At 36.1% G+C, this 17,126-nt stretch overlaps 1 protein-coding gene across 1 annotated transcript in view; it reads left to right on the forward strand.

The window, feature by feature from the left end:
* The first annotated feature begins 1,134 nt into the window (after positions 1–1,134).
* RGS22 (regulator of G protein signaling 22) overlaps positions 1,135–17,126 on the forward strand; it is a 155,862-nt gene continuing 139,870 nt past the window's right edge. Inside the window, exons 1-2 of the mRNA XM_023726043.1 lie at positions 1,135–1,217; positions 15,103–15,324. Coding sequence (XP_023581811.1) covers positions 1,143–1,217; positions 15,103–15,324 — 297 coding nt within the window. The 5' untranslated portion in view covers positions 1,135–1,142. The remainder of the gene's footprint in view (positions 1,218–15,102; positions 15,325–17,126) is intronic.

Raw genomic sequence — 17,126 nt, forward strand, 5'->3', positions numbered from 1 at the left:
TCCTAAGAGTTAGCAAAATCTAGGTAGTTCAGTTAAGTCCAGAAGAATGAAGTAACTTTGAAAAGTAAAATGACATGTTATTAGCCTTGTAGTTTCCCCTACAATGTTTTCTGCCTTGTTTTATTAGACTTCTGCCAATCAAGACTTTGTTTGAGAATATAGCATTACTAAGACACCACTATAAAGGTAGTAAAACCAGAAAACCAAACCCACTGCCACCGAGTCTATTCCAACTCATAGCAACCCTCTAGGACAGAGGAGAACTGCCCCAAGGAGTGGGTGGTGGATTCGAACTGCTGACCTTTTGGTTAGCAGCTGAGCTCGTAACCACTGTGCCACCAGGACTCCATTAAGGTAGTAGATTTATTAAATCCTTAGTTATTGTTGTTTTAATCAGTTCAGGTATTTAGTAAATTCATTTATATAAATCCTTGTAACTGATTGTTTATAACTTTGTTATGACACTGCAATTACTTAAATTACCCCAAACATCTATTTCCCAAAGTAGCCGTTAATATACTGTAGTACCTTCTTTATACTTCAACAACATTTTAAAAAATTGACCAGTATAAGAAAGTAACCAGCTATATGGAAATAATAGCATTGTGTCATATTGTCAACCTTCATGTGTGATTTGTAAAATTGAAATATAATTATGAATAACAAAATAAACACATGTACTATACAACAGAGTATGCCATAATGTACATTTGACACAATGGAAACAGTTACTAACAATGATTTGGAAGAGAGATTTTGTTCTTGGTAGTGCCTTTTCAATTTTGCCAATTTTAAAAGTGGCTATGTTGGTGGATGAGATAGCCATGGAAAAAATGTATACAATCTTTATTCTTAGAACACATTCATTTTCAAAGTTTCTTCATGCAAAAGTTAAGCAGGACCCAGATTACTAAGATTGTATCTCATTTTGAGGGAGAGAGAGTAAATTTTTCACTCAAGTATAGTAGCAAAGTCTTTTAAGAGTATGCACCATTCTTTCTTATTTCTTCCTTCCTGAGGTTTCACTGTTGACTGGCCAAAAAAGATTTGAAGTTCTACATTATAACCAATGTATAGTAGAATTAGAGAATAATATAAGCATGTTTTAAAACATATTAGCATAAACATAATACTGTGTTTTTATGTTTTTGCAGGAAGATTCTTTGGCAACAGATAATTTTCTCGTGGACTATTTTAATGAATTCCTAAGCCTTTCAGTGAGTGTATTATTATGTTCTGTTAAATATATTATCAAAGCAAAATATTTCAGTCACCAGATTGATTATCTTATGAGGCAAATTTATAAGAGATAATATTTTTAAAAAATGCTACTTAAAAGCATTTAGGTCAAGTTTGTATCTTTTTATAGAGTTATCACTGGGCTTGAATATGAAATTATTCTTATTGACAAAAGCAGGAATTTTTCTAATATCAAAAAAGCATTCTGTACAAAATTTGATACAGTTGAACTTGGTATCATGTTAGGTTTTGGACAGAGTTTATAGGGACAAAGTGTGAAAAAAAATCAAGAAAACTAAATTTCTTGCCTCTAGGCAATTATGGTAGATGTCAAGTAATAGATTTTCAGTCTTAGACAGCAGTAGCTGACGAAGTAATATTGAGGGATTTGGGAAAAATGAAACGGGCTCATAGAAAAACTTGTATCATTGATGAAAATCAAGTTAATCAGAAATGGAAGTTAAAAAAATTGGATAAGAAAGTGTTTTGATAAGTGATTTTATTTAAAATTTTTTTATTATGATGAAAATATATACAACAAAACATTTGCCAATTCAACAATTTCTACATGTATAATTCAGTGACACTCGTTATGTCCTTCATGTTGTTCAACCATTACCACTTTTCTTTTCCAAATTATTCCACAACCATTTACATAAACTCAGTGTCCTATAAGCAAAAACTTCCCTCCCCCCAACCCACTAATAATCTTTGCTTTTCATATATTTGCTTATTTCATTTAAGTGAGATCATACAGTATTTGTCCTTTTGTGACTGAAAAAGTCACAAGTGATTTTAAAGGGAGCAGACCATTAAATGTGAATTCTCTTAAAGCCTAACTTCTGAAAACGTCTTTTGAAGGAAAAGTACTTTTTTAGTACTTTCTTTCCTAGATTAGATTTTGTATGTATGTACCTATATATGTATGTATGCTTGCTTTGTGATTTTTTTTTTTTTTTTACCTGGAAGAATTTTGTATTCCCCCCTCTGTTTGGCAATGCTAGGTCTCTGGGACCATCATGGGGGTTAGTTTGCGACACTAAGTCACCATATTCCTTTCTGGAAACAGGCCTGAGTGACATTTATAGGATACCTAAGGGTGTTCTTGTTTGATCTGACTCTTCAGCTTTTGTCATCCAGTTCTACAGTAAAACCTGAGAAAGCTGGAAACTGTGTAAGACGGAAATGTGTCAGAGAAGGAAAACTAAAAAATTTTCCACTATTAGAAAGTGATAGAAAAGTGGTAAGACTGTCAAAGGTGGAAAACTTGCAAGACCTGGAAAAACAAGGCAGGCCTATTGAGTTTGGGCTCTCACAGTTTTCGCTGTATATCATGAAAAACCCAGCAACATCGTAAAATTGTCAGAAGTTTGCTCTTTCAGATTATGCAGTTTTTCCTTTGGGCACTGCATCTCCATTCTTCATTCCAAACATATTTTTGTGAAATTTAAAAAAAAAAATCTCTAAATTGGGTCTTATTTCAGTTTCTTAAGATTTAAATTTCAATATCTCAAGATTTGTAATTATCTTGACTTTACTTGCTCAAGAAAATAAATTCCCCTGCCTAACTTCCTTTTTTAAAAATTTATTTTAAATCATAGACTATAACCATAGTATAGAAAATACACCAAAAAATGAGAAAAATTCAGCAATAATCCTGCCATCCAGTCAGAATAAGTGTTATCATTTTTGTGGTTTTCTGCCAGGCTTTAGGTGAAATGACAGTGTGTGATTTCTGTTGAATTCTGTCTATGTAGCCATATTTTTCATCCCTCCCCAGCAGACGTCTGCAGTTTCATGCATCCCCCATGGCCCACCTGGGCTGCCTCTTCGCTCTTTCTGTCTCTCCAAATCTTTCTGCTTTTACCTCCTCTTTTCTTTCAGCTGCTTTTGCATCTCCGTTTAGTACTACACAGTCTACCTATTAATTAGCCATTCTTCACTCTTGTGAAATGTCACAAGACTGGAGAAGGGCAGATGTTGTCACAGACTTTCAGAAAGACTTTGGGGGCAGGAAGGAAAAGGAATGATGGATTCTCAAATCATATGCCTGACAAAATTCTGGAACAGATTAGTTATATTTGGTTTATGAATGCTTAGCTAAGAATTGGAAGCCAGAATGGGTTTTCTGAGAATAAATATGCCAAACTAATCTCATTTTTTTTTTTTTATAGTTATGAACTGGTATTTTAGGAGGAATCATAAATATAAATAAATATTATGATTTCAATAAAGTATAATAATAATAAATTGAATTATGTCTTTCTCATTACACTAAGAATAAAATCTGTATTTAAGAATAAAATCCGAAGTCATTGGGTTCTTGTCTACCTCTTTATCTTCATTTCCTCCTATTCTTTCCTTTATTATGTCTTTTCCAGCCAAACTGGCCTTCTTCATATTTCTCAAACATGAATATGCCAGGTATGCTCAGGGCCTTCCACCCTGAAATACTTGTATGACTTTCTTCCTGACTTAGATCACTTCTGTTCAGAAAGCCTTCCCTAACAGCCCTATCTAAGATAATACCCCAACACACACTCCACTTTTGTTGCTTTATTTATCTCCAAAGCCCTTATGATTATTTGTGAAATTAGTTTTCAAATATTTGAACGGTCACTAACCATAACCAGTACGGGTTGACTCTTAATAGCCTACAGATTGAAGTTCACATTTCTTAGTATGGAATTCAAGTCCCTTTGCAGTTTGTCCTCAACCTAACCTTTCTAGCTTTATCTCTAACTTTATACTACTTGTGCCACCCTGCACACTCTTCACTATCTCCCTGGCCCACCTTAACCACATGTATTCTTCCTGCAACTGAAGTCAGAACACCTCTACTCATTACCTGTGTGATCTTAGAAAAATTACTTACTTACTTAATACTTCCATTTCCTTTTCTGTGTAAACAAGATAGCAACTATCTTACAAGATTGTCATGAAATGAATTAATGTATATTAAGTGACTGGCACAGAGTTGGTGCTTCTATTTCCTTCTCCTTCCGTAACTAGACCATCTCAAGTTCCATTCCTAAAACATAATGAGCAATCACTCTGTAACTGAATTGGTTGGTGGATCATTGTCAATTTACAGGGTAATCTGTGCCATGCAAATCTGTCATTGACTTTGACTTTTTTATTATTTTTATTGGAGACTTGGATGAAAAGTTGGAAGAGAACCAGTGTTTTCTACCTTAAGGCCACTCAGAAAGTGACAATGCCAATCCAGGTCCACATATCTCTAAAGTCTTTAATTGTCTTAGTATACTAGTAGACACAAAGCTGTGAGGAATAAACTGATCATTTGGATTACAGAATCTGGTCTCATTATTATCTTGAGAGGCAGAAATGGGCTAAAACAAAGCTAAGGTGTTCTTTGGGTGCATTAATGTATAGTCAAGATCAAGAAAAATATTAGTCTGGTGCGTAGAAGGCACTCTATAAATATATATTTTTTAATCGAATTGAATTGTCAGACCACATTTGGAATATTGTGTTCCATTCTTGGTGACATATGTTAAATGTTGCTCTACCAAACCAGACTCAGGGAGGCTCTGCCAATGAGTGCTCTGAAAACCATGTCAGATGAAGAATGGTTGAAAGAATTGTGAGTGTTTAACCTGGCTTGAGAATAGGTGATATGGTAGAATGGAGTAGCTGTTTTCAAATATTTGAAGATCTACTTGAGGAAGAGGGGTGTTAATGGATTGAATTATGTTCCGCAAAAATATGTTTTGTAAATCCTGACCTTTATGCTTGTGGTTATAATCCAATTTGGTAATGGATTGTCTTTGTTATATTAATGAGGCACGATTAGTGTAGGGTGTATTTTGAGTCAATCCCTTTTGAGATATAAAAGGGATTAAACAAACGAGTGGAAGCAGAGATGGGGAAAGAGAAATGCCAACCCACAGGAAGATTGCCCAGGAGCAGAAGCTCAAAAACACAAGGACTTCCCTCAGAGCCGACAGAAAGCCTTGCCCTTGAGCCTGCACTCTGAGTTGGAACTCCTAGCCTCCTAAACTGTGAAAAAATAAATTTCTGTTTGTTAAAGCCATCCATTTGTGATATTTCTGTTATAGCAGCACTAGACAACTAAGAAAAGGGGTTAACATTGTGTTAAACTAGAGGGCATAACCTGGGCCAGAGTTGATAAAGGAAACTAATTTTCACTCAGTAGAAGAAAGAAATTTAAAGTTTGTTTTCTAACAATAGAATGTGCATCTTGTAAAGGAGTCAACTCCCTGTGATTGGAGGTATTCAGGTAGAGGTTAGGAAACTATCTTCCGGGGATGTTGTAGAGGGAATATATGCATTTTGTGGGAGATTGGACTTTTCCAACTAAAGAAAATTTGATTGATTTCTTCTTTTCTGTTTATTTTATTTCAGGACTACATTGTAAATTTCCTGGGGGCAAGGAGAAGTCTCTTTCTCCTGTATCTCTCAAAGCTTCTTAAGGATGATTCTGTTTCTATTTCTACATCTTCATGTAACATTCCTGAAATAAACAAAACTTCTAATCCTCTTTTCTTCCACCTTCCCTCCTCTCCCACTCTTACCCTGCATCAAAAACAACAATGAGAGTGTAGATATAGAATCATAATATTCTTGATCTAAAAGAGCCCTTAGGTCATCTAGATTTCTGAGACTTCCACATCTGTAGTAACATGTCCAAGGTCCCATAAATGAATTGTAGCAGAAATGGGCCTAGGAATCATGCTTTCTGGCTGTTACACCATTTCTTTCCATTACATCACCTCCCTTGGGACATACTTTAAGATCCAAAAATTGATGGCTGGTAGCCTGCCTCCATGTTGTTTTTTGATGTGGGGAATCCAGGACAGTTGCTGCTATTATAAATGATTATGGCACTTTCCAAATCCTAGCTTTCATAACTTCGTTCTGTTTGTTCTTTTGCCAAGTTCACATTCAGATATTGTTTTCATTTGGTGTCTGGGAGGTTTTTATTGCTGTCAATTCTTTATGGACAAGTGTTTGCTTATTAAGTTTTTTTCTGTGCTATAGTGTGAAAACATTTTTTTTTTTCCTTTTGGTTTTGTTTTGTGTGTTTTATGCTCAGTGATTGTTGTGGGATTGAGTAGATGAGCCCACATACAGATTTAGGTTGGTCCTCTGTGGGTGGTTCAGAATGTTTGTGACATTTATGGTTTGCAGAAGCTGAAGGGGTGGCCTGTTCTATACCCTCTTTGCAAAGATAGATATGTCATGTGTTTGCCAGACCATGCTTAGCTATGTGCCTTTGGAATTTTACCATAACTTCTTTTTTTGGACCAATTCTCCACACTTTTTTTTTTTTTTAAATCTGTAAACTATTATAATTTCTTACAGCTTTGTGAAGGAGTTATATGCTAGATGGATTGTTGAGTAAAAGAGAGAGAGAGTATAGATTTGGGGAGTGAGTAGGAAGAAGGGCTTGGGTCATCCTGCTAAAATTCAGTACTTGGAGATTGATTTTAAAAGGTGTTGCTAGAGCTCTAGGTAGTCCTGCTGAGTTCAGTGTTTGTATAAACACTGTGGGTGTTTTGATAAGCCTTGTAGCTCAAACATAAAGCAGTCACAGTACTTAACGTAACTCATTTTACTAAGGATATTTTCTATGCATTTTGTATGGTGCATTATTTCTTCCATCCCATTGGTGAATATGTCCAGTAAATAGTTTATGACATCTAAAATGACAATAAAACTTAGATTAAAAGAAGTTGTTATTGGTAACTGACTTGTTATATTCAAGTAGTCAGATGTTTTTCATTCACTGACTAGGATGCATGTTTAAAATATTGTTTTGGAGCTCAATTAGTAGAGACAGAGTTGGAGCAGAGATGAACATGTATTAAATTAACCTAGTCATTAGTTTTTAATTTAAATACTGTTCAGCTAAATAATTTGGCACCAGGTAAGTTTCAGTGGTGCTGGGCTGGCGGTTTAAGCACATCACTAATTATTCACAGGGTTTTTTTTTCTCCCCTTTTTAAAGAAATGTAGAACCAGCAATTTATTGTGGTAAAAATATTTTCATGCACTTGCTTTTTCTGTGAAAATATTTTTCGCACATGGATGACTGGTACTACAAAGTTAGCTTTCACCACCTCCAGGTCAATTCGTTTTAGAACATTTGGAAAATGATACCCTTGAAATAAGAAAATTAAGAAGGGGAAAGAGCAGTCTCTAACAGTTTGTGGAGGATTGGGTTTGAGGCTCAAACTGAAGATTTTTTCCTGTCATGTGATTAAAAGCTGAGCATTCTTTAAATCAGCCTACTCAGCTTTCTGGGGAAAGACTTCCTACATCACTCATTTCTATCTCCCCCACCCCATCTGTCTTTTATTGTCATGTACTAAACTAACTCTAGGAGCTTTGTAGATAAGCTTAGAAATGGAAGAAAGAAAAAAAGGACTTGATATATGAGAGAGATTCTTTTTAATCAGACAACAGGAATTTAGATAATAATGAAAGACCACGGTTCTTTCTCCTGTGTATAGAACATAGATGGCCGACACCACCACATATGTGACTACACTTGAAAGTCAGCACGAAGTAACGGAAAGAATGTTGGTTTTGAAGTTTTGTCTTAACCTGGATTCTGCCTCTCCCCAGCTAAAAACTCTTCAGAGGCTCCCCATCATCCTAGAGCAGTGATTCTCAAACTTGAGCATTCGTCAGAATCACCTGAGGGCTTGTTAAACACTGATTGCTGGGCCCCACCCCCTGGGTTTCTGATTCTGGGAACCAAAAAAAAAAAACAAAAAAACAAACCCACTGCTGTCGACCATAGGGTTTCCAAGGCTGTAAATCTGTAAATCTTTATGGAAGCAGACTGCCACATCTTTCTCCCCTGGAGGGGCTAGTGGGTTCGAACCACTGACCTTTTGGTTAGCAGCAATAGCTTTAACCACTGCACCAGCAGGGCTCATAGGGAGGGGCATGGGGATTGCATTTCTGACAGGTTCCTGGGTGATGCTGATGCGGTAGTCCAGGGACCATGCCCTGAGAACTGATACTAGAGAATAAATTCAGATTTATAGCATATGATAGAAGATCCTTGATGAATGATTCCTCGACCTTTTTCTCCAGGCTAATCTCTTGCTTTTCACTCCTCAAATAGTCAGCTTCAGCAGTGTCACACTGGTGCCCTATTGATTTGTGCTGCTGTATCTTGATGGAATTGCTGTTTCTTTTGCTGAATTCCCTTCTCTCCTTTGTGTACCTGATGAATGCTTGTCTACCTGATGAATGCTTGCTCATTCTTCAAGACCTAACTCTAGCATCCCACTTCCTCCATACATCTTACTTAATTCCCTGAAGATAGTTAATGAATCCTTCCATGCCATTACTCTACTTTCTACATACCTCTGTTGTACTTATTATGAGTTAAATTGGAGTTACAATACACAGGTAGTCCCCGACTTATGTATTTGAGTTATGACAAACCACAGTTATGACTGTCCATTTTTTTGGCACATCTTATTGTTAGGAATTTATACTATATACGTTGTTGCAGCATATAATTTGCTGATGTTATCATTCTCAGATGTTCACTCGAAGATGTTCAATTTTATGATTTACTGTTCAAAATACTGACGTATAGCAGGCTATGTCCTGGTCTATAATTAAGTTGGTGTCAGTGTTAGTAATCCTAACGGGTGGAAAGTTGGCCTATGTTCAACTATAACGACATATGACAGTTGAGCTGCGCACGTGTCCAACAGCCATTACAACTCCGACTTCATTGTTATGACACTGACACCAGCTTCATTGTAGACCAGGCCTACAGCATGATCTTATTCAGTGTTTCGTACCATAAGAAGCGTCAGTTGTTAGTTTGAAGACAAGTTGTTCAGGTTTCTCTGACTGTAACAGCTGTACTGCATATACCTTCAACAGTATGTCTAGCAAAAGAAGTCATGCCACCAAAAGTTCTAATCCAAAAAAGAAGGTGAGGAAGGCTCTAGACATGGATGTAAAGATGAAGATCATTAAAGCCTATAATAATGGAAGGAAAGGCAGCAAAACATCACATGAGGAAGGACTGTCTCATTTATTTAATCATTTCGACAATCACATAATGATAAGAATATGATTTTGGAAGCAGTTAAAGGAGCAATTGGCATAAAATTGACAATTTTAACAAATAAGAGGTAAGGGCCAATCCATGAGATGGAGAAGCTGTTGATGATTTGGATAGAAGACCAAATTCAGAAGAGGATTCTTATGAGTTTACTGATGATTCCAGTGAAAGCATGCAACCTTTTTGGAAACCTGAAGGAACAGCAAGAAGACTACCTTGAGTACTTTAATGCCAGCAACGGCTGGTTTCATAGCTTCAAACATAGATTTGGCTTACATAACATGCGTATAAGTGGAGAAACAGGAAGTGCTGAAGTTGAAGCTGCAGTAGAAGTCAAGGATGAGCTGGACGAGATAATACAAGATGAAGAATATCTACCAGAGCAGATTTTCAGTGTGGATGAAACAGGCTTGTTTTGGAAAAAGATGCCAGCATGGACCTATATTCATAAAGAGGCAAAATCCATGACTGGTTTCAAGGCATGTGAAGACAGAATCACGCTGCTGCTTGGAGGAAATGCTGCTGGTTTATAAAGATACTGATAATAAAAGGCAACAATAATGAAAACTGAAAAAAAAAAAGAATGAGGTATTTGACTTAACGTCAGAACCAACTTAAGACAGTCATTGGAATGGAGCCCCATCGTAAGTCGGGGACTACCTTATGCGCATTACTACACAAATTGAATTATCAGCGCTCAGCAGAGAGAGCAAGGGTGATTTCAAGAGTGAGAATCATTTTATCTGTCACATACCACTCTAGGTATGTGTGCCCTGGAGTGGGTTTGGGATGGAAGATGAGAATCTGCCCTTCTCTCAGTCAGTCTCATCCTACCTCTTATAGTGTAGTGTTCTCATTATACTGATGATTTTAAGTTGTAAAGATACTTTTTTTGTGTGTGCAACATGAGCTTTAAACACAAGCCCACCACTTTATCTGATCCTTAACTGAAGTATCAATTACTCATTTCAGTGCCGAAGGAAAACTCTTACCAACTTCTTGAGAGACAGGATAGCATTGTACTTTGTGGGTGCTTTCAAGGATTTTAAGGGATAATTTTTTTTCCTGCTTTTTTTCTTTTTTTATTGTACTTCAGGTGAAGGTTTACAGAACAAATAGTTTCTCATTAAACAGTAGTACACATATTGTTTTATGACATTGGTTAACAACCCCACAACGTGTCAACCCTCTCCCTTCTCAACCTTTTTTTTTTTTTTTTTTTTTTTTTTTGGGTGAAAATATACATAGCCAAAGATACACCATTTTTTAAGGGATAATTTTGACTAACTATATACGTGCTGACTTTAGGGTCCATTCATGTAGGATCGGTTTTTATTGTCCAAATGTATTTGCTTATCTTTCTTCCTCTGTTAGGTAATATGCACTCTGATGGCAGGATCTGTGTCTCATTCATTTCAGTTATGGCTTGCTTGGTAGGGGATGCTCTGGATTGGCTCAGTCAGTATAGCAATATGCTGTTCATTAGGATATCTCAGTTAAGAAGGATTCAGTAAATATTTACTGAATAAATGAATTAATTAACAAAGAACAGTGGAATGGGGTGATCTTATTAGAGAGTGGACTCTCTTTTCCTTCATGGAATGATGGAGTATCAAATAAGGGAAGCACCTTGGGATTGTCTAGTTAGAACCATCTTTTACTGATAAATCTCAGAGAGGCAAAGTAAATTACCCAACGTTTCTTCCATTTGATCATTCTGCTTATCCTTCTCTGGATAACTTGTAGTTTAGCCAAATTCCCTTTAAAGTATGATAACTAGACTAGACATAATGGTCTGGTATTACTACTGTTGTATTTGTGGACAGATTCCCCTTTAGCCCTTGCATGTTACACTAATTTTAATGTATTTAGTATTTTGTATTTTCGGTATTCAGTATTTCTTTTCATCATAGAAAAATAATGAATGATCATGTACTTATGCCTCCAGGGGCAGAAACAATGTTTTATTCATCTTTGTTTCCTCTATGCTTAGGGCAGTAATAAGCACTTGAGCATTCAAAACTTTTGTTGTTTTTGAAATGAACTGGGAGAAGCTTTGAATCTGTTGGCTGCCACTTTTATAACCTTAGAATCACAGTGCTCCTAAGGACCTTTGGAGATTTACTCTAACTCACATTTTTTTAAATAGGAAAATGCCTATTTGCCCTTGGCAAAGACTTCATCCCATTTTAATTAATTCCACAGAGAGAAATTCCTAAATTTAAGTAATTATAAATGTTTTAGCATATTATACATTTACATTTCTTCTTTTATAAATAGGAACATATGGTGTCATTTTATCACAAACCCAATTTTAATTTCCCTTTTATTCTTTCTCTCTGTGCTTCTTTTGTAAAGTACTTCTTTTAGACCAGTTCTTCTTCTGACTTTCATGTACTTACATCCTTCAGCTTTTCTACCTCTTTTTCCACTTAACTTGATTCAGAATTCAAGTTTTTTTTCAAGTGCATATGAGAAGCAGAACTTAAGTTACGTATGGAACCATAGCTACAAAGGAGTGGGAGAAATGTAGCTTTTAGTTTTCAGCCTCTGCATTTCAGGAGATCCTGAGTGAGCTGATCTGCAGCATCTACCACCTGCTGTAGCCTGGCTGTAACTAGTTTTCAAGCAGTTTGGTAGTCATAGACCCCGAGTTCTGTAGTGACCTCATTAGGGGACTTGATGTAAAACCATGAAGGAATCATTGAACGTTTCTTAGCTGCAGTTTCACTTTGTAAGTTGAAAAATCAAAGTAGTTGCTAACTACCTGCCCTAAACCTGCCCTGGCCCCTATGCATGATGGGGAATCCAGAGAGTTAATAATTACCTCATTAAACCTGGCTATGATAACATTAGGTCTGAGCTAAGTGACAGCCTCCCCATAGTGTGGCGATTGCTGTGTTTGTGGTGTGTGAGCAGTCTACCTCACCAGCAGCAAAGAGTGCATCCTCTGTACTGCAACCAGGAGAGTCTTCCTAAAAAACGAATATGACTATGGTACTCCATACTTAGGATTTCCTATGCCTCCCAGTTTCCCAGAGGATCAAGGTAAAGCCAATACTTCTTAAAATAGCATGCAAAACCTTCCATGATTTGGTCGTATCTACCTCACCTACCTCGAGTCTTTCCCCTCTGTTCCTTAAATGTTCTATTACAACTGCATTGAACTGCTTATAGTTACCCACATATACCATGTTGCTTTATGCTGCTGTGCCTTTACTAGTAAAACCAGAATGACTAAGAGCACAGGCTTTGGTATCAGAGTACCTTGGATTTGAATCCCAGCTCCACTAAATTCATAGGGTTATTACTTAGCACAGTGCCTGGCATAGAGTAAATGGCCAATACATGCTAGTTTTAGCATATGTGAGGAAATATAGTAAAGAAGGAGAAACGTGCTATCTTTGGGACCATACTGACTTCTTATAGCCCTGATCTAGCACTTTATGGAGTCCCTGAATGGTGCAAACCATTAATGCACTTGGCTGCTAACTAAAAAGTTACAGGTTTGAATCCACCCAGAGGCACTTTGGAAGAAAGCCCTGGTGATCTACTTCTGAAAAATCAGCCATTGAAAACACTTTGGAGCACAGTTCTACTGTGATACATATGGGGTCACCACAAGTCAAAATCGACTCAATGGCAACTGGCTTAAGATTTGTTACTGAGGGTAACAAATTTTAGAGGGACTATCTCATAGTGTGCTAGTCCCTCAAAAATTTTTAACATGAGCATTTTTTACTTCATTAGCAGGAAAAATTTTATTCGTCCATAGTGCTAACTAATTGGCATTCTTTGCTTTGGATTATCACAGCTTTGTGTCCTTCTGGCTACCAGGTTTGAGGGTAGGAGGCAGCAAAAAGAACAAAAAACAGTAAACAAAGGTGAAGCTTGTTCTCTTGTTCCATGGGTACACAGAGCTGGACAGGAATCATTTCCAGATGGTCTTTTACATTATATTACTGCATTCTCCCCATCCTGCTTAATATTTGATGTCCATTCCATACCAAGTTTAATTCAGTTCTTTTCCCCAACCAGATGAATCTGGTCTCTGTTATCAGCAGATCCATTTATCATTACTGTTTAGTCTAGTGATACTGTGATTCAGGGAAAATATTTTATGACATTTAGGTAAGTGGTGACTGTTGGAATCCCATGTTTGAAAGACAGATGCAGTGGGCAACCAATGAAATATATTTATTATACACATATATATAGTTATACACAATTTGCTACTAATTTTTGCTGCTTATTCGTTGCACTATGCTTGTCATTTTGAGGGGAGATCCTATCCCTGAGGCCTTTTGGACTATGAACTGACATTCATCTTGAACTCTATTGTCTGTACACTTTAAATTCCTTAGAAGGGGAGACTATCACACTTAAGATCTAATATCATCTGACATGAAATATATATATAGATATATAATTTCTAGCTCCAATTTTAAAATGACATCCTGCCATTTATTAAATTATTACCGTAGTATATCTAGCAATTCCTTGGTAACACTTGAAAGAATTAGTGCTTGCCCTAGGACATTTACTGATCCAAGGAGAAGAGTTCAGTGTCTTCTACCATCTGGCTAAACATTTAAATTAATCTACATGTAGGCAGTTCGCCAAGGAGCCCTGGTGGTGCAGTGGTTAGAACACTCAGATGCTAACTGAAAGGTCAGTGGTTCAAACCCACCAGCCACTCTGTGGGAGAAAGATGTGGCAGCCTTGGAAACTCTATGGAGCAGTTCTACTCTGTTCTATAGGGTTGCTATGAGTCAGAATCAACTCAACGGCAGTGAGCTTGGTTTTTTTTCTGGTAGGCAGTTAACTATATGTACCCTAAAATAAATTCATATTCTGAAAGAAGAACTTGATTCTAGAGTTGGAGGCCATAATAGGAAAAGATATAGCCCACGATCTTCATAACAGTTTATTCGCCATAATGGAGGTAGAAGCCCCAAAGATGTTCAGTGACTTACCCAAAGTCACAGAGCTACTTTTTGGCAAGTTGGCATTCAAACGCAAATCTCCTGACTTCATTCTCTTTCTACTACATCATGCTCTTATACATTAACTGGCTTTAAGTAAAAGTTGTCAGCATTTAGTAATTACTGAGGAAAGCTCAGAATGTTATTCTCTTTCACTCTTTTTTTTGTCACACTGAGAGGAATGGTGTTGAAATACTCTTAAATGAAGAATACATTGAGCTTAGTTTTCTCTTTTTGGGTAAAGGAGACTTAGTTTTCATGGCTCCTGGGGGAGGAGAGAGATAATGGGAGCATTATTTCTTCCTTTACTCATGCTTCCCTAGTAATCCACCTCCTTCTTTCACTCCAGTTTCAAAGAACCACAGAGATAAAATGTTTATACAAAGAGAATTTCTGCCATAATATACCTTGACACTTACTCATGGGAGAAGTACGTTGGGAAGGAAAGATTCATTGGTTCCCTTACCTCTAAAAAACCAAAAAACCAAACCTATTGCCGTCGAGTCAATTCCAACTCATAGCGACACTATAGGACAGAGCAGAACTGCCCCAGAGGGTTTCCAAGGAGCAACTGGTGGATTCCAACTGCCAACCTTTTTGGTTAGGAGCCGAGCTCTTAGCCACTGTACCACCAAGGGATTTTGAAGCCTTTAAAAGGGGAGAGGGAGTGATTAAGAACCTAAAATCTTATGTGTCCATACATGCACGTATGTAAGTATCAAGGCTTCTTAGTGACAGTGAGTTTTTAATTTTTTTAAATTTTAAGAATATTTTCACACATTGATTTTACAGACCTTCTCAGAGGCAATTAGATTTAATGCTGATTATGGAGTTTTTGAAGTAGTTAACAATGCTCCACAGCTTCTGGAAAAACAACTGAAAAAGGTTCTACAAAACCAACAACCTCGAAATCCCATCTATGATGTCATAAGGAAGGGAAAGAATGATGTTAAACCTGCTCAAATGAATGCCTCTTTGGAGGATGAGACCATTAATATCAACTACAATATTATGGTAAGAGAATAGATTTGAGTTTACGTTTTGCTAGATAAATAAAGCGTTTGTTGACATTAACATGAGTTTCCTTGGGCTTCCCTTTCTGAAGTGTAACTATGTTAATTAAATTTTATTATACTTACACATCGCATTTGTTAGATGCTATAGCATATGTTCAGAGCTAATGGCTAATATAGTCTAGCAGTTCTGTTGATGTTTATCAGTATGAAAAGACTTACTTCATATGCTTTGAATAGTTAGAATATCAGGTTAATTTTGGACAGCATAAACACGTGTATCCCTTACTTTATAGTTCAGTTGCATTCTAGAAAATGTGGGTATACAGTGAATTTATTTCGTTTGGGTTTTAAACCAATTATGTTGTGCAGTTGGTAATTGAGATTTCTTACCCTCAAGTTATGTTGTGTGGCTCTGACCTCCTAGACTGTAAATTCTGCTCTCACCTTCTGGATCTTGTCTCCTTAGCATGAGGTCAGGAGATCTGGTTTCTAATATTGGCTCTTCAACTTACTAGTTCTGTGTACTTGAACAAGTCACAGTGATTAATTTTATTTTCATCATGTGTCAAATGATACCTTCCCTACTACTACTTACATTTGTTATGTGGATCAAATTATTATTATTAATTATTACTATTATTAAACATCAATTATTAATAATATTTTTCATTGACTTAAAATGCCTGATAGAATTATACTAAAATAAGACACTAAAGACATGGCTTTCTTCCAGCCTGAAAGTTCCTCAGTTCTTCTGTTGTTAATTCAAATATATTTCTATCTTTGCTGTTAACTTCCATCATTATTTTAGCAAAAGGATTAGGTCAAAACTTTAGGAATGTTTCCATTTTTGGATGTTTTAATATATAAGATTAAGGGGGCTGTTTTTCTTTTGGTAAAATGATAATGACCTATATCATAGTCATTGTCATTAGTACATATTACTGGAAATTTTTATTTTGTCGACAAAAAAAGCAATCACTTGATTTGTTTATTTGATGTAATTTGGTATAAAATCAAGAGTAACTGCAAGTCTAATACTTATCTTGCCTCAAAGTTAATAATCTTTAGTTGCCTGTATAAGGCAAGAGGTAGATGAAAAGAAGTGATAGAAAGTGTATTCACTGAAATCTAGAAACTTAGGTTATTGCTCTGGGATTTGTAAGCATTTTGAGGGCAGGAGATTAGTGTCTGTGTTGTTCACCAATGAACTACCAACACTCAGCACACAGCCACTTAGTAGGAATTTGAAAGTATTAACTAAATTGCACTGAACTAAACTCATAAAGCTTTATATCATGTATTTTTAATTAAATTATTTAATCAACAAGTAATTTATTGTGTACCTGCTATGTTGTAGATACTGTGTAAGACATTAAAGATATATTAGTAAATAAGATATGGCCCCTGCCCATAGTGAACTTGGAGAGGAAACAGTATATTTAAAGGAATAGTTTAAGTAGGATAAAATTGACTTTCAGATCAAGCAAGAGAAAGAAAACATTCTAGTTTTTTTATGATTGATATAAAACTGAAAAATCCAAGAATTACAACATCCAAAAACTATAGTTTCACTTACATACTGGTTTTAAATCCTAATAAAATATTATTAAATAGGATCCAGGAATATGTTAAAAGAAAGATATGTCAAAACCAAATGTAATTCAGGAAGGCAAGGAGGGTTCAGTAGTAGGAAATATTTTAATATAATACACCCTATTAAGAGAAGAAAGTAGAGAATCCATATGCCATAATTAATGTCAATAAATGCCAAAAGACATTCGGCAAAATTCAGCTAAG

The sequence above is a fragment of the Trichechus manatus genome, unplaced genomic scaffold (genome assembly GCF_000243295.1).
Source record: "Trichechus manatus latirostris isolate Lorelei unplaced genomic scaffold, TriManLat1.0 scaffold00009, whole genome shotgun sequence".
Classification (NCBI taxonomy): Eukaryota; Metazoa; Chordata; class Mammalia; order Sirenia; family Trichechidae; genus Trichechus; species Trichechus manatus.